This window comes from Neofelis nebulosa, chromosome 10 (genome assembly GCF_028018385.1).
Source record: "Neofelis nebulosa isolate mNeoNeb1 chromosome 10, mNeoNeb1.pri, whole genome shotgun sequence".
NCBI lineage: Eukaryota > Metazoa > Chordata > Mammalia > Carnivora > Felidae > Neofelis > Neofelis nebulosa.
In genome coordinates this window covers 56,482,697-56,510,581 of record NC_080791.1, presented here as the reverse complement: position 1 = coordinate 56,510,581, position 27,885 = coordinate 56,482,697, and the positions used below count along the sequence as shown (strand labels likewise).

The 27,885-nt window shown below is 52.2% G+C and overlaps 1 protein-coding gene and 1 long non-coding RNA gene across 5 annotated transcripts in view; one reads left to right on the top strand and one right to left on the bottom strand.

Annotated features, from left to right (window-relative positions):
• The window catches only part of LOC131488463 (uncharacterized), an 80,186-nt gene that overhangs the window by 27,075 nt on the left and 25,226 nt on the right, over positions 1-27,885 (bottom strand). For 2 of the 4 annotated variants that reach the window (XR_009250222.1, XR_009250220.1), the window contains exons 2-6: positions 23,846-24,051; positions 16,106-16,232; positions 13,389-13,492; positions 10,855-10,948; positions 3,788-3,846 (exon numbers count right to left, since the gene is read on the bottom strand). This is a non-coding gene — a long non-coding RNA (uncharacterized LOC131488463). The remainder of the gene's footprint in view (positions 1-3,787; positions 3,847-10,854; positions 10,949-13,388; positions 13,493-16,105; positions 16,233-23,845; positions 24,052-27,885) is intronic. The other 2 variants (XR_009250223.1, XR_009250221.1) reach the window with 2 other exon arrangements.
• On the top strand, positions 1,345-22,975 carry MOGAT2 (monoacylglycerol O-acyltransferase 2). The gene is made up of 6 exons (XM_058690361.1): positions 1,345-1,450; positions 8,765-8,943; positions 18,276-18,480; positions 19,079-19,253; positions 19,892-20,091; positions 22,052-22,975. The coding sequence occupies exons 1-6, from the start codon at positions 1,360-1,362 to the stop codon at positions 22,204-22,206; spliced, it is 1,005 nt and encodes a 334-aa protein (XP_058546344.1). The 5' UTR covers positions 1,345-1,359; the 3' UTR covers positions 22,207-22,975.

Sequence of the window (27,885 nt, the reverse complement as noted above, 5' to 3'; positions counted from 1 at the left end):
CACTTTTTTGCTCAGAGTGGTAGTTCCGTAAGCGTGTTCACTTTGTGAAGGCATGTCACTCTGCCCAGGATCTGTGCATTTTACTGTACGTTTGATACACTTCAATTCAAAATGCAGGAGAGATTTAGGAGAATTGACCAATGGATGTGGATGGAGGGGGAGAGAACGAGTCTGGTGTGACTAAGGTTTTAGCATGAGGAGCCAAGTTCGTGGAGTTATCATTCACTGAGATGGCAAAGAGGAGAGGAGAGGTTGGCGGGGGCAGGTAAGGAGAATTCAAGTTCAGTTTTAGACGTTCTATGATGGAGGCGTCCAGCAGGCTCTCAAGTGAAGATGTCAAGTAGCCACCTAGATATTCAAGTCTGGAGCCCCAGGGGGAGAGCAGAGCTAGAGACGGAGATCTGAAAGCCTTCACTGTAAAGGTAGAATACAAGGCCACGAGGGCGGATGAGATCTCCAAGGGAGAGAGCGTAGAGAGGAGAGAGAAGGTCCAAGGACTGAGGGGGCAGGAAGGTGCTCAAACATGTCATCGGGTAAAGGATGAGAGCCACAAAGGAGACAAAGGAGCAGCCAGAGAGGCAGGAAGGAAACCAGGGGAGTGTGCCATCCACAGGCCAGGTGATTTCAAGGAGGAGGGAGTAATCAACCGTGTCTCAGTCTGCTGATGGGGTAAGAAGAGATCTGAGAATTGACCCTAGACTTAGCAACATGGAGGCCATTAGTGGACTTCTGTCGAGGACAGTTCCAGGGAACGGTGGCGTCTGAAGTATGGGGCGGACAGAGAGGGGGGCGAAGGTGTGGCCCGCAGACAGCTCTCCCAAGAGTTGTGCTGTGCAGGCAAGCTGAGAAATGAGGCAGAGGGGGAGGAGATGGTGGGGCCAAGGAATTTTTAGGTGAGCGCTATGACTGCACGTTTGTAGCGGGCGAGCCGTGGACATGACAGGAGAGAGAGGGGAGATAATTTCTGGAGCCAGCTCATCGAATACAGGAGGACAGGATTGCATTATTCTGTTTGGGGCAATCACCTTCCAAGTGAAGGGTAAGATTCGAACAAGCAGAGAGAAATCAGCAGCAGATAAGGCCCTGCCTGAGGAGGCAACTATCCTGGATAAGGCTGACACACTTCCTTTTTTTTTCCCCTCCCTTTAGCTAGACCCAGGGCAGGTGGATTCAAAGGTTTCTCCTCTGAAACAGGTCCTGGCCAGAGGCCTTGAGGCTGGGTGGGGCTGGGAAGGGCACACCCCTCCTCCCACCCCCCTACAAATGCTTACGCAACCTCCAGTGGCAACAAAAACCAGCGGTGTCTCAGATACGACAGCAGTGCTCAGAGAAGCCTCTGGAGCCAGCGGAGGAGCCAGCATGGTGGAGTTTGCACCCCTGTTCGTGCCATGGGAGCGCCGGCTGCAGACCTTCATGGTCGTGCAGTGGGTCTTCTCCTTCCTGGCCCTGGGTAAGGAGAGATGGGCTGGGGGCTGGGAGACCACGGGCATCTGCCGCTTCGGGCGCACACAGTGCATCGATGGTGAAAAGACATCCATTCGAAAGGGGGCTTTGCTGTGCTCAGAGCCCCTGCCCGAAAAGTCCCCCGCCTGGAGGCTTTGGAGGGCGTGGCAGGGTGTGGGGATAGGGTGGGGTAGAAGCCATCACCTGTGGCTTCCGGCAGGTTACCGAGCTTTCCTGGGGTGGGGGTTCCACCTACTTTAGTACCGGGACAGAGACCCTGCCTCAGGCGGCCTGGTGGTGTGGGGAAGGATCTAGGTGATTGTGGGAAATTTCCAGGCTCCTCAGAGGGAATGGGTTTCTTTCCTTCCTTTCAGAGAGGAGGACACTGAGACTGGCAGGTGGGGAAAGAGAAGGGAACAAGGAAAGGACCCAGGGGAGTGAGCGGGGTCCCAGACAAGCCTGGGTCAGACTCTGGCTGGGCAACCGAGCGTCCGCGTGACCTCACTGGACCCATGCCTGACCTCTGCGGGCCTCTGCTGCATCAGCTGTAGAATGGGAATACCAAAGCTGCCCTTGCCGGGCTGCTGTGGGGTGAAGTGAAGAACGTGCTTGCTCTGCCCAGCACACATCTGGTCCAACCCCTGGGCTGGGATCCCACAGGAAACATGCGTAGGTTCCCCTACCCACCCTACCCCCACGGTGAGCACGTTGATCGTGGCCAGGGAGACCACACTTGCCCCAACTCCCCTCTGCTGAAGAGGACATTTCTGAGGAAGGCCCAGGGCCGAGCATGGGAAGAGAGCGACTGGGGGCATGTGGGATTCTTCACCTCCTCTGCCAGCGCGAGACTGGGCTGGCACGGCTTCCCCAACGGCTGGTGTCCAGCCTGTGCATTGATGCAAGGTGTTACAATATGGGCATACTCTGTACAGGTTGGTCAACAACCCCCACACACCCCCAGCCCCCTCCACACACACCCCCACACCCCCACACATACCAGGTGCTCCTGCAGAACCCCCTCACGATTCTGCAGCTGAAGGAATCACCCCCAGAAAAGCATACCCTCCAGCACCCTACATCGCTTACAATTCATCTGTGTCTCCGTGCCAAGCGTAGTTAAACATGAAATATCCCTGGTTATCGCCGGTACACAGAGGAGCAGAGAAAGCGAGTACCCTAACTGCCCAAGGTTGTAGGGCCTGAGTCCCCGGCTCCTTCCAGGCCAAAGGAAGAAAGGGAAGGAGGAGCAGAGAGAGGGGAGAGGGCAGAGGGCGTGGGAGCAGGTGAGGCTAAGAGACTAAAGGGCAGATAGAGCCTGAGGAAGGAGGCCCAGCCCAGGGCATGCTACAGGTTTGCTGGCTCCTGGACAAAGGTCACCGGGGGCCCAGAGGTGGGCTGTGGCCTAGGGATCACACAGAATGAGGTTCATCATGCACATGTCTCGCGTGAGCTTTGTGAGCATGATTGGGTTTGTCCTTGCTGCTGCACCCACCTTGCCTCCGTCCCCCCGCCCTGCAGGCCTGGGGAGTAGGAGCCTGGGAATGTCAGGAGCAGCACAGAGAGGTCAAGTAGCCCTGGGCCTGGAGGACTAGAGGGAGGACAGCTGAGAAAGGGGATCTGGGCTCACTGGTGCTAGGACAAGAAGGTTTTACCGTATCCCTTTTCCTGGGGGCAAAGGGGAGCTTCAGAAGGGCTTTAGGTAGGGGAGTGACAAGGTCTAATCTGCATGCCAAAGGACCCTGTGGCTGCACGGTGGATGTATCTACAGTTTGGATTATGGGAGAATGGACTGATGGCTGGAGCAATCACTGCCTACATCAGGGGTCACCACATTATGGCCCATGGGCCAAATCCAGCCCACTGACTGTTTTTGTATTTGTAAAGTTTATGAGCTAAGAAGGATTTTTACATTTTTACACGGTTGCATTTTAAATGGTTAGATCCCTATGTGATAGCCTCCAAGTTGCCTCTTGAGTCTCAAAGTCTAAAATATTTGTAACCTGTCCCTTCAAAAAAAAGATTGCCTACCCTGGTCTAGGGAGGCTGGCAGTGGATGGAGAGAAATGGCCCCATTCAGAGCTACCTAGGAGATGGGTCCACAGGACAGGATTGAAAGGCTGGCCCGAGAGTAAAGGCTTCCGGTGGAGGAGTAAAGACTATGCACGTTTACTGAATACCAGGTAGATGTTGGTGTCAGAGGAGACATTCTGGGGAATGGCAGAAGCCAGAGAAGTGGCCGGAGAAGTCAACTAGGACTTGGCACTAAGGACTCAGGGCCAACAGCCGAATACCTCCCAAGTGGGTAACTTGCTTACTGTTCCCTTTCCTCTCCTCTATAACTCACCCAGGAAGGTAAGCGCCATTCAAACAGCTCGTCTGTGTCCTCAGCGGCAATTCCTGCTCCTACAAGAGTCAAGAGTCGGAGTCCGTGAATATTTGTTGAGTGAATAAATGGGAGCATGATGCTGCCAAAATGGTAGAGTTGAATCCTAGGTTCCATCCTCCCAGCTTGCTGTGTGACCTTAACCAATTGGCGTACCCTCTCTGGACCTTCGTAAAGTCAGGTTTAAAATGTTTCCTCTCAGAGTCGTGAGGATTAAGTGAAAGAAAGTGTCTCCCTTCCTAAGTGACCTGTAGCCTGGAGGTTTGTCTGCTGAGAGGAGTTGAAGGGTGAGCTGAGGGTGAGGGGGATGGTGGGTGTCGGGGAGATCTTTCTGGTCCATTGACAATGCCTTGTGTGTTTTATCTTAACGTCTTTTTCTGACCACAAAACTGATACGTGCTATTGTAAAACATTCAAACATAATAATGTGTGTCCTAAAAGCAATAGACTTCCTCAAATCCTACCCTCCAGATAGCCACTATTAGCCATTTGTTTTTATTCTCTCAAGCTGGTTTTTATTTTATTTATTTTTTTTAACATTTATTCACTTTTTGAGACACACACACACACACACACACAGAGACGCACGAGTGCAGGAGAGGGGCAGAGAGAGAGAGGGAGAGAGAGAATCCCAAGCAGGCTCCCTGTTGTCAGCACAGAGCCCCACGAGGGACTCAAACTCACCAACCATGAGATCATGACCTTAGCAGAAGCGGGCCACTTAACTGACAAAGCCACCCAGGAGCCCCTCTCAAGCTGGTTTTCTTAAAGTGGGAGACACCTATAGAGACTTCTGATTTTGCCCAAGGGGAGAGGGGCCTAGCTGGGGTTCTTAAACTTTTTTTCCCCATTAAAAACTTTTAGTGTGGAAAAGGAAATAAATAAAATTTAACTCAAGCCTCTTACCATCCTTGTCCTTCCTCCAGAGCTGTGGGCTCCTTTTCTCCTCTACGCGTGTGCAGCCATATATAAGTGCTAATGTTCTTTTTCATATAAACGGTGGCATTTTATTCCCACTCTGCTACAACTTTCTCTTTCAAAGTTGTTATTAAAAAATATTTAAGGGGCACTTGGGTGGCTCAGTCAGTTAAGCGTCCGACTCTTGATTTTGGCTCAGGTCATGATCTCTCATGGCTTGGTGAGTTAGAGCTCCATGTCGGGCTCTGTGCTGATGGCACAGAGCCTGCTTGGGATTCTCTCTCTCTCTCTCTCTCTCTCTCTCTCTCTCCCTCTCTCTCTCTCTCTGGCCCTCCCCAGCTCATGCTCTCTGTCTCTCTCAAAATACATAAGTAAACTTAAAACAAAAAATATTTAAGACAAACAGGTGACCAACCCACAAGCACTTAATGGTCCTTTCACACCCCCTCCAGGAACCGCAAGGCCTAGGTGAGGATAAAGCACTGTTGAGGCAGAAACTGGCCCGCAGGTCTGGGAATGTGGGGGACGTGGGAGGGAGGGGCTGACCATGACAGCAGGACTCAGGGCTACCGTTTCTTCTAGTTTTCTTTTCCTTTTTTCTAAACATTTGCTCTTTTCATCTTTTTTTTTTTTTTAACGTTTATTTATTTTGAGAGAGAGAGAGACAGAGCATGAACGGGGGAGGGGCAGAGAGAGAGGGAGACAGAACTGGAAGCAGGCTCCAGGCTCTGAGCCATCAGCCCAGAGCCCGACGCGGCTCGAACTCACGGACCGCGAGATCATGACCTGAGCGAAGTCGGACGCTTAACCGACTGAGCCACCCAGGCGCCCCTCATCTTTTTTTTTTTTTTTTTTAATGTTCATTTAATTGTGAGAGACAGAACATGACCAAGTGCATGTGGGGAAGGGGCAGAGGGATTGGGGGCACAAATCCGAAGCAGGCTCCAGGCTCTGAGCTGTCAGCACAGAGAGCCACGTGGGGCTCGAACTCAACAAACCGAGAGATCATGACCTGAGCCAAAGCCGGATGCTTAACCGACTGAGCCACCCAGGCGCCCCTCTTCTAGTTTTTCAAGACATAGCAGATGTCAGGTTTTGTACGTGAGGCCTCCCCATTTTTCATTATTAGTAACCAGTTGAATAATATTTTAGAGTAAAGGGAAAAGGTGGAAGGAACCCAAGTGTCCATTGGTCCACTGACAGATGAATGGGATAAACAAAATGTGATATATACATGCAACGGAATATTTTCCAGCCAAAAAAGGGAGGGCCATTCTGACACATGCTGCTACAACATGGATAACGCGAATGACCGTCAGGACGTTATGCTCAGTGAAATAAGCCAGTCGCAAAAAGACAAACACCTCATGATTCTTCTCATAGGAGGTTCCTAGAATAGTCCAATTTGTAGAGACCGAAAATCAAACGGCAGCTGGCAGGGAATGGGGGAGGGGCACGGGGAGTCAGTGTTGAACGGGTACAGCGGTTCAGTTTGGGAAGATGAAGAGGTCTGGAGCTGGGCAGTAGGGATGGCTGCTCAACGATGTGAACGAACTCATCACCACTGAACTGTGAGCTTAGACACGGTTAAGGCGACCAACTTTATGTTACGCATCTTTTAACCTCAATAACAATTTTTTTTGGCTTAACTTTATTTTTTATTGTTTAAAATTTACATCCTAATTAGTTAGTATATAGCGAAGCAATGATTTCGGTAGATTCCTTAGTGCCCCTGACCCATTTAGCCCATCCCCCCTCCCACAACCCCTCCAGCAACCCTCAGTTTGTTCTCCATATTTATGAGTCTCTTCTGTTCTGTCCCCCTCCCTGTTTTTATATTATTTTTTGTTTCCCTTCCCTTACGTTCATCTGTTTTGTCTCTTAAAGTCCTCATAGGAGTGAAGTCATATGATGTTTGTCTTTCTCTGACTAATTTCACTTAGCATAATACCTTCCAGTTCCACCCACGTAGTTGTAAACGGCAAGATTTCGTTCTTTTGGATTGCCGAGTAATACTCCATTGTATATATATATACACCACATCTTCTTTATCCATTCGTCCATCGATGGACAGTTGGGCTCTTTCCATACTTTGGCTATTGTCGATAGGGCTGCTATAAACATGGGGGTGCATGTGCCCCTTTGAAAGAGCACACCTGTATCCCTTGGATAAATGCCTAGTAGTGCAATTGCTGGGTTATAGGGTAGTTCTATTTTTAGTTTTTTGAGAAACCTCCATACTGTTTTCCAGAACGACTGCCCCAGTTTGCATTCCCCCCAGCAGTGCAAAAGGGTTCCTCTTTCTCTGCATCCTCGCCAACATCTGTTGTTGCCTGAGTTGTTAATGTTAGCCATTCTGACAGGTGTGAGGTGGTATCTCACTGTGGTTTTGATTTGTATTTCCCTGATGATGATGATGATGTTGAGCATTTTTTCACGTGTCGGTTGGCCATCTGGATGTCTTTGGAGAAGGGTCTATTCATGTCTTTTGCCCATTTCTTCACGGCATTCTTTGTTTTTTGGGTGTTGAGTTTGAGAAGTTCTTTGTAGATTCTGGATACTAACCCTTTATCGGATATGTCATTTGCAAATATCTTCTCCCATTCTGTCGGTTGCCTTTTAGTTTTGCTGATTGTTTCCTTCGCTGTGCAGAAGCTTTTTATTTTGATGAGGTCCCAGGAGTTCATTTTTGCTTTCGTTTCCCTTGCCTCTGGAGACCTGTTGAGTAAGAAATTGCTGCGGGCAAGATCAAAGAGGTTTTTGCCTGCTTTCTCCTCGAGCATTTTGATGGCTTCCTGTCAACCTCAATAACAATTTAAAAGATGAAGTGCCCGGGTGCAACGAGGGCAGGACTTTGTGTCTGTCGTTCACGGCTCTACCACCAGCACTGGCATGTCGGAGGTGCTCTGTGTAAAGTGAACATCTGTGAGCCCCAATTCTACGTCGTCTGGGCTTATGAATTTTACCACTGTTCGGACTGGGTCAAAAGTCCCCACCTCCAGGAAACCTGCCACGAGTGACAGGCCCCATCTGCCTTACTTTCAAGCAGAATATACAACAGGAAGCCGACCTTCTTTAAGAGGATAAGTGCACGGTGTTGAGTAGAGGAAATGGGAAGGGGAAGGAGCCATATTCCCTGGGAATATTCTTTCCATCAGCATCAGATGAGGGATGGCCCACAGACCAGCTGCCCCTGAGATGAAGCTGGGATTCTAGCCTATGGCAAGGGATTCGGAACTGTAGGTCAGAGGGGGAATTCCTCGCTGGGCCTGGTCCAGCCAGGGCTTGGCCTCTTTCTCCCTCCCTCCTTCACCAGGAAAGGCACTGCAAGCGGAGGAATCAGCACGAGCAAAAGCTAAGGGATTGAAAGAGCTGAGTGAGCTGTAGGAACACAGCAGGTCTTGTGGCCAGAGCGTTGGGGGTGCGTGTGGTTGAGGTGAGGCTGGAGCAGGAGGCAGGTAGGGCCAGCTCACACGGAGCTTGAATGCCAGGCTGAGCTGGCTGGGCAGTGCCTCTGGTTATGGGAAAGCCATGAAAGGGCTTCAATAAGAGAAGCATCTGGCCAGCTCTATCTGTGGGAAAATAGGGCAGAGGGCCAACAGAAAGAGGGCTGGGCAGAGAAAAAGTGTCTCCGTTTTCTCCAAGGTCCCAGGAGATGGAAACTAGAAAGAAATAACCCAATCAGTTGTCCAGCAAGCATTGAGCACCTGGTGAATGCAGACTATTTTACTGGGGAGAAGGAGGGAGGGAGAGAGGGAAGACCAGGGTCAGGGACCCAGTACAGTGGGAAAAGTGAGTTTTGAAGTTCAGCCTGGCTAGGGTTCAAATCTGTGCTCCCAGCGTGACATTGGCAGGTGCATTCCCTCCTTGAAGGAATGGGAAGCCGATCTCTTCCTCCCGGGGCCACGGGCTGGACAGGTTCGTGCTGCTAGTGCTGGGCATATGGGCGGGCTCAGCGTGGACAGCCTCACGTCCTTCCTCTCAGACCTCTGACCACTGATGGCCTGCTTCCCTCCCCAGCCCAGATCTGTGTTGTCATCTTCGTGGGCCTCCTGTTCACAAGATTCTGGTTGTTCAGTGTCCTGTATGCGACCTGGTGGTACCTGGACCGAGAAAAGCCACGGCAGGGGGGCAGGTCCTTCCAAGCAATAAGGCGCTGCTTCTTGTGGAAGTACATGAGGGACTATTTCCCTGTCTCGGTGAGTACTGGGACTGGATGGAGCATGGCCATGTCGGTGGCGGAAGCATGGTCCTGTGTGCAGGGAGTAGAATACTGGGCGGGGAGGTCGGGGCTTATTTGGTCATGCCACTGTGTGGCCTAGGGAAGAGTCCAGTGTCTCTCTGGCCATGGTTTCCCATCTGCGGGGATGTGGGGCCAATGTGAGGAATGATGAGTGTACAGGGTTGGAAGGCGCTCTGTAGGGCATATAGTGTGGCACACATACGTATCTTATAGGTGTAAACCCCGCGGCAGTCAAGTATGGGGGTGAATGTAATAAACTCAAGGTCCTAAGAGACCATCTAGCCCCACATCTCATCAGATGAGGAGGACAGTCTGAGAGAGACAAAGGTGTGACCAGTGCCACTCAACAAATTCTTGAGCAAGGTCTTGCCCTATTCGGAACCTCAGTTTCCCCAGGAAGCTTCCTCAGGAAGCAGACTGAGCCCTCCTACTCTGAGCACTTTTGAATCTCTCACTGTGACTCAGGGCATCTCATGCCATTGTGGGTACTCGATCCTGGACTCAAATGTCAGTCCTGAGTGAAACAGACCCTGGGATTTAACAGACCCCTTGGCTCCTTTTACCGAATCCCAGATAGACTAAACCCTCAGATATAAGCAGCTGGGCAGAGATGGCTTATTGGCCAGATGGGACAGGGTAGGAAGGCAGTGGGGGCACAGAGAGGTGCCAGGCAGGGTCAGCTGGCCGTTCCCTGGAAACAGAGGAGAAGAAAGGCACAGAGTGTGGCCTCTGGAGCTGGACAGACTAGGTCTTAATACCAGTCTGCCACAAACCAGCTGCGACCTTGGTGAGTTTCACAGCCTCTCTTAGCCTCAGTTTCGTCATATGTAAAGGGATAATGCCATACATCACTGAGTTGGATGGATTCACTGAGATGTCAGGAAAGCACCTTGTAGGTTCTCAGTAAACTAAGAGCTAGTGTTATTTTACTAAGTCAGTGGGGACTCTGGGGAAGCTTGCACGTGCTGTGGAGGACTCTGACAGCCCAGAGCTCTACTGTTCTGACCTTCACACCTGCCTGGCTTCTCCCACCCCATCCTGGAGCCCCGCCTCCTCCTGCCCCTGCTGGAATTAGGTCCCCAGCTTGTAAAGGGCGGGGAGGGGGAGGGGAGGGAAAACACAGGCTCACAGAGGTTAAACAACTCACTGACTCGTGGGCACTCAGCATGGGACTCAGGGCTGCTGCCTTGCTCCCTTCTGACAGTCCTGGGGCCCAGCAAGGACTAGCAAAAGCAGCGCAAAAGCTGGGATACAGAAGCCCCTAGCACCACAGTAAGCAGGGCCTCCTGGGCAAAGGGCAAGGGTGGGACAGGGCAGGGCAGGGCAAGACAGCAGGGCAGGAGCTGGGCAGAGGGCAGGAAGTTGAGTGGCAGGGATTTCTACCCTCATGAGGAGTGATAGCTGTTGAAGGGCAGAGTGAATGGGCAGTGCTGAGGCTAACCTGAGGGTCCAGATTGGGGGAGGTCTTCCCATATTTTCTTCCTCTGCACGGTGCCCTCCCAAGATCTTGTCAGTGTAGATAAGCAGGGTCTGTGCCTATCCCCTCCACTGCCCTTCCTGATCCTCCCCCAGCCAGGCAGCTCTCGAGGAGGGTCTCTCAACCTCGGCACTATTGACACTGGTGGGACACTGCCCTGATTTGCCACAGTTCGTTCCACTGTAGTGTTTCAGGATTGCTGCCCACGGGCCGGCCTGGTGCGTCACCCCTGCAGAGCGTGAGCAGTACCGCCAGGTGGCCAGCAGAGGGCGAGATGGCATGCGCTTTGACTTCGCCTGTCCTAGGCTGGGAGCCTGCAGGGGTGGGGCTGGGGCCTGCAGATTCGCTTCCCCACCTCCTCCCGAGAGACCTTCCCACTCTTCCACACACCTTTACAGCGCAGGCCCCGCGGAGATCTTGGGGTGGCCGGAGGGTAGGGAGCCTCAGCTCTGCCGCAGCTCTCCCGCATTCACAAGCCTCCGCGCTGCTCTGTCAAATGCGAGTGGGTTTCTGAGCTTCTGTCAGTTCTCCGTGTGATTTTATGGACTAGCGTCTAGTGATGGAATTTCGAGCAAGATTAGGAACGCTGTTTCTGGGCCTTGCAGCTTTCTACACTCGTGCTAGAGGCTTCCTAAAGAGCCAATGATGAAGAATCGGGCAATGTTTTGCAGAGGAGGCGCCGATCCCACCTCATGCCGAAAACCAGCCCCAAAGCTGGGTTTCCCCTGTGAAGATTTCATCACCCCAGAGCAAACACTGTCTGCACAGGCCCAGGCCTGAGGGGTGGAGTGCTGTGGCCGGGCGGTGACCTGGTGTCAGGAAATGCTGCAGGCTGGGGACAGTGCGGAACACCTCCTCACCCACACCTGGGACATCCCTCAGTTCCTCCACAGCCCTGCAGGCATCACTAGGGACTTCGTGCCCCACCTCCCAGCGCGGCCCCCTCCCAGCATACTGGGGTCTCTTAACCTGGTAGGTAGCCAGCCACCTGCCCAGGACAGATCTCCAGCTTACACTTGGACGGGGTGACACTTCCTCCTGCTGGTGGCTCCTTTCATCATGGGAGGGCTCTGCCTGTGAGAGGGTCTTCCTACACCAGAGACCTGCGCCGGTCCTCAGGACCCTCCCAGGAGTCTTACCTCTGCCTTGGGTACAGCTCTCCCCTCAGCCCTAGGGCTGCCCTACAGGGAAGGATGAGGGGTTCCCTTTCTGCTCACTTCCGGTCCTTGCTATCCCCTCCACCCACCCCTGCTCCCAGCCCGCAGCTCTCAGGAGGCTTTCTGCCCCTGGGCACGTGGACATTTGACACGGAATGATTGTTGTAGGTGTGTCCGTATTGGGGGGGAGGGGTCTGTCTTCATCCCTGGCCTCTCCCCACTGGATGGCAGTAGCACTCCCCTCTCCCCGTTGTGACAACCAAAAATGTCTGTAGACGTTACCACATGTCCCCTGGTGGGGTAGGGGAACTGGCCCCAGTTGAGAGCTGCTGCTCTGAAGCTTGGGGTCTGACTCCAAACTCCTCCGGGTCTCACCCTTCTCTCCTCCCCCACTCACTACCTAAATCCTAACCAATCATTTCTTTTATCTGGGCTTTGCTTCCGCCGACGCCCCCTACCGTCCATCCTGCACACAGCAGCCATGATACTCCCAAAACGTTAAAACACAGCGGGGACTCCCACGACGCCGAAAATCAAATCTAATTTTTGCCTGGCCTGCAAAAATTAGACTCTGGGTCCCTGGACTCTGGACCCATGCTCACGCCTCACCTGCCCCCTTTGCTGTCAGCTCTCCAGGCATGAGCTGTGTCACTTGGGCCGGTGCCGTCACCTGAAGTGCACCCCTTGACCCCGTTAACCCCCACCACCTTTCGCTTGGGGACTCCTACAAGGCGGCAGAGCCCACAGCTTACACACACAGAGCCAGGCTGCTTGTGTTAAGATCTTGCCTCTGCGACTTTACTAGCTATGTGACCTAGAACAAGTGGATTGACCTTGTGTCTCAGTTTGCTCGTCTGTAAAATGGAGCCATTGCCACCAGTACTTCCCTTGCAGAGTGAACAGGAGATGGAGAAAGCAGGTGTCCTGAGGTGCCTGACGCACAGTAGGTGCTGGGAATGCGCACCGCCTGGGGCACTCTTTCCAGCTCTCTGTGCTTGGTGCATCCTGCATATCCTTGATGGTAAAACATATGGGTATTTTATGTACCACTAAGAAAAACATTCTTCCAATTAAAATTGTCAAATCCATCTTGATAGCATAATGTTAAGATGTGAAAAAAAGGTGCTTCTCAGAACTGAGGGAATATAGCTGCAGATGTCAATGGGTGTCTGTTCTGTCTGCTCAGTGCTCAGTGAGGTCAGGGTGGAGAACTCACCAGCTAAGGGGGGGTGGTGGCTCAAAGCCTTTCTTTTCATCTGGCCATGATGGGAGGAGGCAGGCAAGGACCCAGTCTCCCCGCCCCCCCCATCCCCCATACACGCATGCGTGTGCACGGCCAATGGCCTAAAGCTGGAAGGGGATTCCTTTGGTTTAAAGCTGTGATTCTCAAACTCTGATATATGGCAGAATCCTCTGGGAAATCTGCCACAAATGAGATGCCCAAGGCCAGAGCCAGATTACTGAACCAAACCTTGCTTGCCCTGCATTTTTAAACTGCCAAGCAATCAAGGTACATAAATAGGTCATGAACAGGTTCTCCAGGGACTGGACCTGGTTGCCGATGGAGGAACCACCTTCTCCTGAAGCTAACCGCCTGGACATTCCAAGTTTGACTGAAAAGGAAAAGACCCCAGAGATAGTCCTGAGTCTCCAGGTAGCTCTCTGTGTCTGGAACAAAGACTTCCTAGCCTGGTGCTCTGGTGCTCTGTGCGGGAGACAGCAGAACTGAACTCAGGTCATCCGTGTGGCTTTGGGCAGGTCACTTACTAAGTCCCTCTGCATCTCAGTTTGCGCAACCATCAAATGGAGGCTCTCACACTGCAGCCGACCTCCCGAGGGCCACGGTCACACAGGCTAGTGGTGTGGGTGATCTGTGAACCGTAAAGGGGCCATCAGGACGGTGGGTTCTTGAGGCATTTGGGTCACCCCAAGAGTGTAAGAAGGCATGAGGGCATTTGTTGAGAGATGGGACTGGGCAGACAGGGCAGAGACACAGCCCTCGTGGTCCTCTTTCCCACCCACGGTCCAGATGCCCTCTCCTTGAGATGCCTCTCTCATCCCGCAGGGCTGTGGTCTTCTAGGCAAGGGTCTTGGGGTTCAAAGTAGTGACACCCCTGGGAGAATTGAAAACATGTTCACACAAAGACTAATGTGCAAGTGTTCGTGCCTACGTTATTTGTAATGGCCAAAAGATGGAAATCATTTCAATGTCTGTCGAGTGATCAATGAACAACAAATATGGTATATCCATGCAATGGAATAGTATTCAATCGTAAAAAGGAATGAAGTACTGATATATGCTTCAACATGGATGGACCTTGAAGACATTCTGCTAAAGTGAAAGAAGACAGACACAGAAAGCCATATTGTGTGGTTCCGTGTGCAGGAAGCGCCCAGAATAGGCAAATAGACACATAGACAGTAGGCAATAAGCACATAGACACAGAAAGCAGGTTCGTGGTTACCAGGGGCTACAGTATGGGGAGTGACTGCTAATGGGCACGGGGTTTCTCTTTGGGGTGTTGAAAATGCTCTGGAATTATATAGGGGTGATGGTTGTTCACTTCTGAAGGATACTAAAACCGCTGACTTGCACACTTCAAAAAAGGTGAATTTTATGGTAATTATATATATTTATATATATGTATATATTATATACATATATATACATATATTATATGTGTATATATATAATTTTATATATATAAATATATATATTTGCACACTTCAAAACTTGCACACTTCAAAAAAGGTGAATTTTATGGTAATTATATATATTTATATATATGTATATATTATATACATATATATATGTGTGTGTATATATATATATATATATATATATATATATATATAATTTTAACATGCCCCAGAGTCTAGCACCCTGGCCGTCCCATTCTCCAGCCACTGCCTGGTACGCAACCTGCCATGACACGCACCCGGAGAAGCCCTTCCCCAGACACCCATCTGTCTTTGCTTAGTCCCACTTCTTCCTTAAGAGAACTGAGGGAGCAAGGCAGAGAACGCAGCGCTTTATAAACCTTCCCCTCTCTGTTTACCTCACCCGAACCCAGTAGCAACGCTGCCAGGGAGGCATTATCACTGTCTTGGGGGATAGAGAGGAAACTGAGGCATGGGGAGTGCAGGGGCCTGGCGAAGGTCATGTGAGCTAGCAGCAGAACCGGGCCTTCCTTCTGAGGCTGCATCAGCCTCCTCTATTCATGTGTTCATTCTTCCTTCATTCCAGTCTTTCTGGAGCATCGCCTCTGTTCCAGACCCATACTTGGGTCAGGTGAGGCATCAGACAGGTGGTCTTAATCTCAAGACCCTCACAGACCCTGCGGCCCAGCAATTGCACTACTAGGCATTTATCCACGGGATACAGGTGCGCTGTTTTGAAGGGACACATGCACCCCCATGTTTATAGCAGCACTATCGACAATAGCCCAAGTATGGAAAGAGCCCAAATGTTCATCGATGGATGAATGGATAAAGAAGGTGTGGTATATATATATACAATGGAGTGTTACTCGACAATCAAAAAGAATGAAATCTTGCCATTTGCAACTATGTGGATGGAACTGGAGGGTATTATGCTAAGTGAAATTGGTCAGTCAGAGAAAGGCAAATATCATGTGACTTCATTCCTAGGAGGACTTTAAGAGACAAAACAGATGAACATAAGGGAAGGGAAGCAAAACAAATATAATGAACATAAGGGAAGGAAAGCAAAAATAATATAAAAACAGGGAGGGGGACAAAACATAAGAGACTCTTAAATATAGAGAACAAACTGAGGGTTACAGTAGGGTGTGTGGGGGAGAGATGGGCTAAATGGGGAAGGGGCACTAAGGAATCTACTCCCGAAATCACTGTTGCACCATATGCTAACTGACTTGGATGTAAATTAAAAAATAAATAAATTTTAAAAAATAAAAATAAATAGATCAAATAAAATAAAAATAATAAAAAGACCCTCACAGCGAGGGAGTGACACCACTTGGGCCCAGGGGACAGATAGAAGAGGTTAGTGCAGAAAAACAGCAGTAGAGACTATGTCTAGGGAGGTGCAGACCAGGCCTCGATGGACAGTGACAACCCATCAGTGCACAGCAACCCACCAGGTCACGCACACGTAACTGCACGTGCAAGTATTGGCACGCACGTCTAGACACAGGCGCTCACATTCACCAGGATGTGTCTGAACACACAAAGCCTTCTTTATCAAGGATGATCCTTCTTTCTTTCGTTGATTCATTTGTTTTGTTCATTCATACATTCATTGTTCATTTAAAATAAGTCATACGTTCGTGTTCAGAATTCCGAAGGGACAAAAGGGTGTATGGTAAAGGGTCCTCCCCCCCACCTCAATTCTCATTTCCTCCCTTCCCTCCCCAGAGGCAACTGCGTCGACCAGCTTTTGTCCACACGCAAGCAAGCGCATGCCCCCTCTGCCAGCCCGGTCAGCGGCGTTCTGCACGCACCGTCTTGCCCGTTGCTCTGTCCTGACGAGGGATTGTGGCACCTTCCCCTGCCAGGCCAGGGAGATCTTCGCCATACTTCCCTAGGGCTGCAGAGGGGCAAACGTTTCACAATTTGTCTGAACGGGCCCTGTCGGTGGACATTGGAGGGGATGCGGGGTTGATGACGGTACAAAAAAAAAGATGCCGTGGTTAATATCATTCTGCGCAAGCACAAGCAATTCCCCAGTGGTGGAGTTGCTAGGGTAAAAGGTCAGTTACACTTTGTGGTTGTGATAGCTATTGCCAAATCGCCTTCATGGAGGTTGTACAAAATTGCCTTCCCGCTGGCTGAGAAGGAATTCATGTGCTGGTGCTTCCGTGAGGGGAGCCAGGTATGTGTGTAGGGAAACACCACCGGATGGGTGCCTGTGCAAGCACCTTTCTCACTGAGAATAGCCAGAGATTTCTCTGTTCCATCTTTATTTTCATATCCAGCAAGTCTTCACTGCGTGAGTGGAAGGGGTTTGTCTTCGTACGGGAGGCAATGGTCTCCCCAGCTGTGGTCCCTGCAGCCTTTCTGCAAAGCGTCAGTGGGTAACTGGGGGCCATACTGGGCAGGAGGGTGGGTTACAGAAACCAAGTGCAGGAGAATCTGGGGCTGTTCAGCCTCGATGGGGCGGACAGGCTCAGATCCCCATTGCTGCCCATCACCCCCCCCCCCCCCGCCTCCCCACCCTGCACCAAGTCCCTCCAGGCTCCAAGAGAAGGTAGCCAGGCCTCCTGGACCACAAATGCAGCAACAAGAATCCTCAGGGAGTCACCTGCCGCAAGTTTTAGCTTGATGACAGGGTGAACTTTCACCCTGGCAAAGCTGACCCAGAGTGGAAAGGACTGCCCCGCGCCCAGGAGTGCAGATTGCAGGGACTGGCCAGTCCTATCAGAGACCCTCCTGCCAGGGGCTTGGGGCATGGGCCAGGGACCTCAAGAGCCTTCAAACTCTGATGCCTGTGGCTCCCAGGGTGCAGGACCGTGTAAAGGGTGGGCCTGCGGGTCCTGGCAGGGTGGGGAAGGGATTGCCCCCATCCACACACACACACACACACACACACACACAGTCACTGCCCACCACAGCAATCTTTGCAGACTGAGCCATGGAGCAGCCTGTCCAGTAATGGGCTGAGAGCAGCATTTGTTAGCTCACTTCCTGCCCTTCACCCTCACCCCACTTCATCCTGGAGGCGCTAAGGACAACAGTTCTCCTCTCCCAAGTCAATGTGCAATGACTCGTGGTCCCTGCTCCCTGCTCTATGCTGCCGGCCTGACCAGACTCTGGCAAGTTGCTGGCCAGCAGAGCCCAGGGCTGGGGAAAGAGCGTGATGAAGCGGCGATGGAGGTCTGGCGTCGGGGGAGCAGGGAGCCACAGGGAGACACTTGCTTTGTCCAGAAGGGTAAAGAGGACTAGGGCCAGCCTCCTGGACTGCATGCTCTTTCTTTTTTTTTTTTTTTTTTTAATTTTTTTTTTAACGTTTATTTATTTTTGAGACAGAGAGAGAGACAGAGCATGAATGGGGGAGGGTCAGAGAGAGGGAGACACAGAATCTGAAACAGGCTCCAGGCTCTGAGCTGTCAGCACAGAGCCCGACGCGGGGCTCGAACTCACAGACTGCGAGATCATGACCTGAGCCGAAGTCGGACGCTTAACCGACTGAGCCACCCAGGCGCCCCGGACTGCATGCTCTTTCAACCACTCCTGCTATACCTTGCGAATGCTCACTCCCAGGTCTTCAGTGCCAATTTTTCTTATGTTGAGATTTGTGGAAACGGGCCTTTTGCAGCAGGCTGGTGCCCCCGTGTGTCCCTCTGATGCCTTCGAATTATACCTGGTCCTGTAGTAATCTTGGTAATTCCAGGACACCAACAGACTCGAGCTTCTCAGCAGTCCTGGGAGGAAGGCAGGCTGGATGGAAGGAAGGCTAAATGTCCCCATTTTACAGATGAAGACCCCGAGAGGGAAGCAATTTGTCCGAAGCCAGCAGTGAATCTGAGACGGTATCATTGGGTGCCTTCACACATCATATCTCGATCTTCTTAAGAGCCTGAGGCTCAGAGAGGGGGAGCGACACTGATGAGTGGCACAGTCGGGGTCGGCACGCAGGTCCAGCTCTGGCTCACCAGGTTGCTGTCCTTGCAGCTGGTCAAGACCGCCGAGCTGGACCCCTCCCGGAACTACCTTGCCGGCTTCCACCCCCACGGGGTCCTGGCTGCTGGAGCCTTTGTCAACCTGTGCACCGAGAGCACAGGCTTCCCTTCGCTCTTCCCTGGCATCCGCCCCCATCTGATGATGCTGACCCTGTGGTTCCGGGTCCCCTTCTTCAGGGATTACATCATGTCGGGGGGTGAGTCTTTACACCCTGGGGTAGTCCAAGAGGATGAGGCTGGAGGCATGGGAAGAGGCATTGTGGCAAGGGTGCCAACCGTTCTGTGCTTTTTTTTTTGTAATGTTTATTTATTTTTGAGAGAGAGAGAGAGAGAAACAGGGACAGAGACAGAGCACGAGCAAGGATGGGCAGAGAGAGAGGGAGACACAGAATCCGAAGCAGGCTCCAGGCTCCGAGCTGTCAGCACAGAGTCTGACGCAGGGCTCAAACTCCCTAACGGTGAGATCATGACCTGAGCCGAAGTCCGATGCTAAACCGACTGAGCGCCCAGGCACCCCAACGGTTCTGTACTTCTTACAAGAACAGGTGCAATAGAAGAAGGTGGCTAGACCCAAGGAAGTACTTCCCACAGCACCATGTGGGGCCGTGAGCTTGGCGAGGGTGTCAGGAAAAGGGAGAGAACTCAGTTCCAGTCCTCAGGGAACTCCAAGCTGGAGTGGGTGGGGTGGGGACCCAGGCCTCTGTGGCCACTTTTGGTGATCCCTTTCTTGGTTCACATTCACTTAACAATCCCTGCCCCCTTTCCCCGTACCTGACCACCTTCTTCTCTTCCCAGGGCTGGTCACATCAGACAAGGAGAGCGCTGCTCACATTCTCAACAGGAAAGAAGGTGGCAATCTGCTGGCCATCATCATAGGGGGTGCCCAGGAGGCACTGAATGCCAGGCCCGGGGCCTACACGCTGTTGTTGAGGAACCGCAAGGGCTTCGTCAGACTCGCCCTGATGCATGGGTATCTGGGAAGAGGGTTCTCCATTCAGCTGGAGATGGGCAAGGATTAGATTTGGGCGGGAAGACAGCAGAGACTAATGCAGATTGTATTGGGACAGGGAGAGTCTTAGTCCCTTTACAATGAAGATTCTATCTTGGGGAGATCCGTACTATGTCGTGCCTAAATACCCAGAAAAGATTTCAGAAGACAAGTGTGGTGATCAGAGGGACTAGGTGGGAAGGGATATATTTGCCCGAAGCTGGCACGAGATCTGATATCTATGGGATCTGGGAAAATGGAGTTTGGGGCATATCACAGAGCTCTTCTACTTCGAAGCGTCTTTGACGAATACAAGTTAGCTGGAGCCGGACAGAGGTTTTCTACAAAGTCCACAGATGTTTTATATCTGGGAGGACTCTCTGAAGCATTCTGGTCTATCTGTCCTGTTACAACTGGGAGATTGTGGCCCTGAGAGGGCCCAGGACCTGCCCGAGTTCAGAAAGCAAAGCTACGGCAGGTCTGGTAGGCAACTCAGGCTTCCCACTCCTGGCCCAGGGCTCTGTCTTCTGCTCCAATTCCTGGTCACCGGGTCCGGGCAGGAAGCTAGCTGGGGTCTTCTTTAGGGCCTTCCACATGTAGTCTCTCTTGTCTCCCTCCAGGGCTGCTCTCGTGCCGATCTTCTCCTTTGGGGAGAATGAACTATTTGACCAGGTCGAGAATTCTCCCGGCTCCTGGTTGCGCTGCATCCAGGACCGGCTGCAGAAGATCATGGGTATCTCCCTCCCGCTCTTCCATGGCCGTGGCGTCTTCCAGTACAGCTTTGGTCTTATACCCTACCGCCAGCCCATCACCACCGTGGGTGAGCTGAGAGCCAGGCTGGTGGCGTGGGGGGGGGGGGGGGGGGGACAGGGGTCGGCTCCAGGGAAAGGGACCTGGTCTATGTGCTGCAAGGGGGACGTGGAGATGGCTCAGACACATCGTCGCCCTCATGGAGCTCACATTCTAGACTGGGAAACATACACGCAAGCAGACAACCCTAATACAGGGCACTTTGGGATGGGAACCGCAACAGAGGCACGAAGAACAGCAGTCACTACTGATTACAGGGTACCTGCTGCGTGCCAGGCACTGCACTGGCTTCCTGACCTGCAGCAGCTCAATTTAGCCTAAGAGCCTTCCAGGTAGGGACTATTATCCCTATTTCACTCGTGGCAAACTGAGGCTCAGAGAGGTTAAGTAACTTCCAAAAGATCACACTGCCTTTGAGTAACAAAATTGAGGACTGAATGGGGACCTATTTGACTCTTTATTACGCTAGAGAAGAAGAGTTTAATTCTGACCTAGAGGATCTAATAGGGCTCATTGGAGAAGGTGAATACTAGGAAAGAGCATTTCAAGTCTGTTAGAATTGTGTAGAGTAGCAATCAATAGGCTTGGGTTAGAGCCTGAGGGATTTTCCCGTAAATAATGGGCATGAGCCTTAATGCATGGACTCAGCCCTACTTTTTCAGCAATTTGGACTCCTCATTTGCTCTCTTCTTGGATCCCAACCAGATCCCTCTGAGAAAGCCTATCGAGAGAGGTCCATTCCTCTTTATCCATCCATTTATTTGTTAGTTGAGCACAGACTTGGTGAATCCCCTCCGCCATGACTTTTCCTGTTTTATTGTGGCAATATTTTCATGCGTGTTAATACCGCTGCTGCCTCTGGGGCACCTGAGTGCCTCAGTCAGTTAAGCGTCTGACTTCCGCTTAGGTAACGTTATCTTTTGTAGTTGGTAAGTTCGAGCCCTGCATCGGGCTCCGTGCTGACTTCTTCAGGCTCTGGAGCCTTCTTCAGATTCTGTGCCTCCCTGTCTCTCTGCCCCTCCCTTGTCCATACTCTCTCTCTCAAAAATAAATAAATATTAAAGAAAAATTTTTTAAAGGTTAAAAAAAATCCTGCTGCTGCCTCCAGAGCTATTCCCAAAAGGAAAAGTCAAGGGAGCTACCTTCCCAGCCAGGAAGAACCAGAGGAAGAGGTTAGTTAGGGCTTCTTGATTTCTCCCTAGAACAAAGGGGGCATTACAGGCCCGGGGGGGTGGGGGCGGTGGTAAGAATTGCTGTCTGGGCAGTTGGCCCACCTCACCCGAGAGCTACAGGCACCTCTTTTTCTCTTTTTAATGTTTATTTATATTTGAGAGAGAGAGAGAGAGAGAGCGAGCAGGGGAGGGACAGAGAGGTGGAGACAGAATCCAAGCAGGCTTTAGGCTCTGAGCTGTCAGCACTGAGCCCGATAAGGGGCTCGAACCCACAAGCCAGAAGATCATGATCTGAGCTGAAGTTGGACGCCCAACCGACTGAGCCACCCAGGCACCCCGAACTACAGGCGCTTCTAATCATGACATCTTGGGCTCCCCAAACAGTATAGCCTGAAAATTAAGAGCATATCCCTGGGATTTAAAAACTAGAACTGTTTCTTCCTGGCTGTGTGGCCTTGAACAAGTTACTTAACCTCTCGGAGCCTCGTTGCCTCCCCTGTCAACCGGGAATAGTAAGAGTTTCTATCCCCAGAGGGTTGTTATGAGGATTAGAGCTAATGCACGGAAAGTGCCTGGCACATTGCAGAGCACATTGCAATGCCAGTTGGTATGGTTACTGAGTCAGAATCTTGGAGTTGCTATAACATCTTAGAATCCATCACCCAAAACAGGGCTGAAAGGAATGGCAGTAAGAGCAGTTTCCTGCAGAGATGACCATGGGGGTGGGCACCTGCCCCAAGGTCCCCTGCAACCCCGTGGCTCCTGCTCTGGGCCAGCACCCACATTTGTGTCTTGCAGTGGGAAAGCCCATAGAGGTGCAGAAGACGCTACATCCCTCGCAGGAGGAGGTGGACAAGCTTCACCGGCGCTACATCAAGGAGCTGTGTGACCTCTTCGAAGCCCACAAGCTCAAGTACAACGTCCCCGTGGACCAGCACTTGGAGTTCTGCTGAGGGCCTCCCCAGAGGCCAGGGCTGGCGTTAGGGAGCCCAGCTGGAGGTGCTGCGATCTGAGAAGGCTTCCTGGAGGTGTCTGTTGAGCACACGGTCACAGCCTTCCCAAACTTCTGCAAATCCAACCATGCCAGGCCCTAAGTCCAGCTGCCAGTTTGGGCGTCGCTGGTTTGCACTCCCGCTGCCAAGCCACAGCGAGCCTCCCTCTCCTTGGCCTCCTCCTCTGTGAATGGGGGAGAGGGCTGGAAGAGAGTGATTTCTGAGGTCTCTATCCCCGGTTATAATGTCACTCGATAGGCAGAGAAAGAGAACGGCAACCAGGTTTTCCTTCCTCTACCTTGAGTAACAGCACAAAAGAAGCCCCAGGCTCCAGCCCCGTCTCCTACAGGGTCCCTCATCCTGCACCCTACATGTTCCCTCTCCTCCCTCCCTGAGCCAGAGAGGAGGAGGTGGCCTTGAGGCCTCCGCACTCATGCCAGGCCCCTGTGAGTTTCTGTGTCCTCTGCACTGTAGACTGGCAGCCACAGGGGCCTGAAAGGTGGATGAGGAGAGCCGTGCTCTGTCACTGGCTATATGACAGTGGGCAGACCTCTTCACCCTCCCTCTGAGCCTCCGTTTCCCTGACTGACTGAGATGAACCCTGAGTCTAAGCTCTGACATTACATAGGCAGAGAGCTCCATGAGGCACCTCTTACTCATTCACGGTCATTTCAGCCCCTGACCTTGACACAGAAAGGTGGGACGTCTCCATAAATGTCAGTTCAACAAATCCTGTTGCAGCCTTCTTCTGTTCCTCCCCATCCCCCAACAAAGAGGGCTGGTCAAAGCCTCTCTTCCCTGCCTGGCCCTGTGGCCCTATCTCATCTTCCCAGAAGGCGAATCAGATTGAGCCAGATAATGCCATGTTGACTCTTCCTTCCTGATCCGATGGCCCCAAGCTTACCACCCCTGGGCCTGTTCTGTTGGGCAAGAAGGTGAGAGGCTAGGTTAAGCCACAGGGCAGACCAACATGGAGAATAAAGACCAGACGCAAGGGGTGCTTGTCTGTGTGTGTCGGCCCAGTGGGTGACATGGGGACAGATGCGCTGATGGGAAGAATTCTGGATTCCCGGGTTTGGGACATACATCAGTAGTGAAGAACAGGATGCCCAGGGTGGGGACCCTACTTGTGACTGCCCCCTCCCCCTCCAGCAGGGAAGCAGGATCCTTTCCCTCCTGGAGCAACTCATTCCAGTAACTACAACATGGGGGACATCTGAGAGGTATAAATTTGGGTTTAAATCCTGGCCCATCCCTTCTTAGTGGCCCTGGGCAAGTCATGTCATTTCCAAACCTCAATTGTGCCATCTGAGAAATGAAGCTATAAGCATAGTAAGATCATATTTCGAGTCACATAAGCCACTCCACATCACGTCTGGAATGATGTAAGTTAGGACCCAGGTGATCAACGTACCCAGTGTCCCAGGAAGGTGCCTGTTATCCCATGAGACAGTATGCTAGAAGGGTCAGAAGGGAGGTGGGAACAAAGAGCAGTGGAGTTCAGAGGAGGGAGTGATGGTTTTCAGCCAGAAAGAGGTAGTGACAGGTGGGCAGGGCCACGAGGGAAGGGCAAGGTTTTGCAAAGGAGAGAAGTACTCACCCATTGTAGGTTCTCTATTGCTGTATGGTGGGCTATGCCCAAACTGAATGGCTGAAGAAGCGAGGAGTCATTATTTTCCACAATCCTGTGGGTTGGCCAGGCTCCATGCAGCTGCGTTCCGCAGGGGGCTGGGCCCACTGGGGGGCTGGCTGAGGTGGGCACGGGGCCCCTCCCCATACTGATGGGTCTTCAGCATTCAGTCGTGGCTGGGTTTTGGAAGAATGAGAGCAAGGCTGCAAAATCTCTTAAGTCCTGGGCTGAGCAACGTGCACAGTCGCTTCATCGTATTCTGTTGATCAACGCAATTCATGAGGTGTCCCCCCCCACTAGTTTCAGGGGTGAGGAATAGACTCTACCTCCGCCTGGGAGGAACATCAATGTCACAATACGAAAGGCTGGAGTTTGGAGAAGGGATTCTGTGGCCATCTTTGCGAACAATCTACCAAACAGTTGTAAATGAAAGCCTGCAGCAGAATTTCTGCCTTCCCCCACAAGTCTGAAGTTGGCTGTGTGCGGGTGACAAGAGCTGTAGTTCGTCCCCAGGGCCCCAGCTCAGCCTCTGCCTCTTGCCCCAATCTGTCCTCAGTTACTAGCCATGGAGAGCTGTCTAAAACACAAATCTGGCTGTGTCAACCCCTATTCAATTCCCTTCTGTGGCTCTCCATGTTCGTAGAGTTTGTATCAGCCTGGATCCCAACAGGGACCAGATGGCATGTTGAAGGCAGGATAATTTAAGGAGGGTTTGATGAGGGAACAATCTTCTGAGATGCATGGGAAACCACACAGGATGGGCAGTTACACGAACTGGTAGAGTGCAGTGTGTCACATACAGGGGCCATCTTTGGTCAGGGATCACGGGCCTGGCAGGTGACCCTGCAGGGCAGGAGCCAGGAGTGGGCATTCCCACCTTCCTCTCTCCCTCCCTCTTCTGCCAAGGTTCCTTATTGCCCAAACCCAACTGCAAGCTGGAGGGCACAATGGCCTGTGGTTATAGTCCACACCGGTAGGCCTCCGGGAAAAAGCTAGATGGCGACAGGTGGCAAGTGGATCTGGAGGGGTTGATGGAAGACAGATGTCCACCTTAAGGCTCAAGCTTCTTAGCCTGCCATTCGCCACTCTTCCACCATCTGGCCCAGTTTTCTCCATCCTCACGTCCCCTCCTCCCTTAGCCTTGGGCTCCCATCACACGGAACCATTTGCAGTTAATTGTACCAGATGTGATCTCTTTCCTATAGGCTCTGCCCATGCTGTTCCCTCTGCCTGGAATGCCATCTCCCTCACCCCTCCTCCCCCTTTTTCTGGGAAATTCCCAGTCCTCTTTCAATACCGGTTTCCTCTGTTCGAGGAAGTCTTCCCTAATGCCCCCGGTCGAGGTAGGGGTTCCACCGGGGGCCCCAGACTTCCCCCTTCCTCTGCCGCAGCACTCAGCACCCGGGTGGCTGCTGGGTGGTCACAGCCCTGTGCATGATACTCCTGCCTCCAGCGATCCCCCTCCAGTCTACCCACATATAGCACCTACCTCTGCTCTCTGAACAAAAACCCAGCTCCCTGAAAGGGTCTCCAATGTCTCACGCTAATGACTATACTCTTCCTCGGCCTCTGAGGGCTACACCACGCTGTGTGCTGTTACACAAGGTAGGGCTGCCTGCCTGGTCACAGAGAGGGTCCCCCAGATGCGTGGGGCACAGTTTGAGCAGAGATCAGAGGACAGAATGCTATCCATGACCTCCTGGCCTGGCCGGGATGGGGTAAGAGGTGACCAGGAGATTTGAGAAAGGGAGTGGTGAGAGACCTTGGGGGGGGGGGGGAGAGGGCAGAGAATTCTCCCCTTTTCACAATGACCTTGGGCGCCACATGTGGACGACGATAGCAGGACAAGAAAGGATAGAGCCTGATCTCGAGGGAAGGCTGCCCCAGACATCTGCCCAGACTTTGAGTAAAACATGGTCTTTTCCCATGTTCGTTATAGTGGTTGGCCTCCCCAGCTAATACCACGTGTCAAAGCTGCACCTATCAATGTACCTCCTAACTGACATCTCCTCGGGGCCCCTCAGAGCCTGCCTCAGGGGCCTCCACGTCGTGTGGGAAGACAGTGGCCCGACCCCAGCCCACACACAGATAGATTCAGACAGTCAGAGGATGACAGGATTTGGCAGGTGTAGTAGACAGGGTCAGAGGCCCTCAGGTATGGGGTGAGCTGGAGTCTCTTCTAGAAACCAGGCTGCCCTTTGGCCTGGGAAAAAGTTCTCAGATGCCATTACCCACAGAGAACAAAGCGCCCACAGGGCCCAGCCTGTCTGACACTGCTTTATGGTGACGGGTAGGACAGGGGTCAGCCAGCACAGCACCGCCAGCAGCCACGTGGCATGGGCCAAGTGCTGGCTTCACAAGGGGCCTGACCGGGCTTTGCAAGGGTTCAGGAGGAGGCTGAGGCGTGAAGGATGGAAGCTGCTGAGTGAGCAGAGGCAGGGAGGATGGGCGGTGCCAGGCACACGTGGGTGATGGTCACTGTTGTGGATCAGGCGGCAAGAGTGAGGCTTCCGGGACGGGAGGCTGGAGCTTTAGGCTTTTGTTCGGCAAACTTTGATTGAGGGAGTAGTGAACAAGGTGGCCAGGTCCCCTGACTTTGCCTTGCCCCCTCTGTGGGGGGACTCAAATGTCAAGTCAAGGAGTCAGGAATTTATCCTTGAGATAGGGAGGAGACCTGGAAGGTCCTGGAGCTGGAGTGGGTCGTGGGCAGGACCAGATGTCTTGGGCTGAACTGGGCATCTGTCTTAATGACCTCACCAAAGGGCAGTCAGCACGCTGAGCCACTTACTGAGAACCTAGTACATGCTGGGCTCCGGGGGGGATGCCTTACACGCATTATCTCAACGATATTGACAGTGACGCCCACTCTTATAATAAATGAGGATCGTGTGTCAGGGAGGTTAAAGGACTTTCTGGAATCCTGGTCTCAGTGTGAAGGCCGTCTGCCCAGACAGCTATTTCGTGCTGCTCCCACTCTGCCTAGTTCTTCTCAAACTGGGCAGGATGGCACAATGGAGGTGGCCGGGCCCGAGAAGAAGCAAGGTTCGCAGCACCCCTCCCACCGGCTTGGCTGCGCCCCACCCCTCCCTGAGGCGTGGTTTCATCAGCTGTAAACGCTTCACCATAAATGAGGATTCAATAAATGCTGGTTCTTCCTCACCCCTCCCCTTTGGAAATGCCAGGAAGTGGATTTCGAAAGACCCGGTAGAGCGTGTGGATCACAAATGAGGTTTGGGCTTTTCTTAGAGTCTAACTCTCTGCCGTCACTCCTTGCCAGAAAACGTGTAACCAGTTGAAGTGCTATGTTCACCCAGTTACATCTTCAGTGAGGGAATGAATGGAAATAGACGGGCCCAAGCTCACCGGGGGAGACTAATTACTGGTATCAGAAGATTGTTGTGAATTAAGGTCCACGAGACCGCTCGGTGGACTGCGAAGTGCTATATGAGGACTGGCGGGGGCTGAGGTCTTAGCCACTCATACACGGGTAAGCTGAGGGGGCTCTGGGAAGGGAAAGGCTGGCCTGACGGCACGTAGCTAGAAAGAGTTCAACAGGGGACTGGTCTCCGCTCTCATCCAGCGTTCTCTCCACTCTGCCTGGTGCAGGGGATACTGGAGTGCGCCACCCAGATGCACCTTCGAGAAAGGACACGCCGTGCCAGGTGCAGACAGCTGCCTCCACCAGGACACCGGTCCGATGACTGATCCGGAAGGGACATAAAGGCTGGACCACTTTAGCCCAGATCAGGACAGCTCTGATGGGCCATTTCTGTTCCACTTCTCCCTCTGCCCAATTCTGCTGCCTTCCCTCCTTTCTGTAGGTGTAGACCCCAAGGGCCGACATCCCAGAGGCTAAGCAACCTCTCAGAGTCCACTTCCTGGGGAACATAACCTGTGACATCATGCACATATAAAGAGTTACATCTCAGTGTGAGGCTCAGAGAGATTCACTAACTTGCCGCAGTATTTACATGGTTTTTAAGTAGTTGGAGTCAGGATTTAAATCTAGC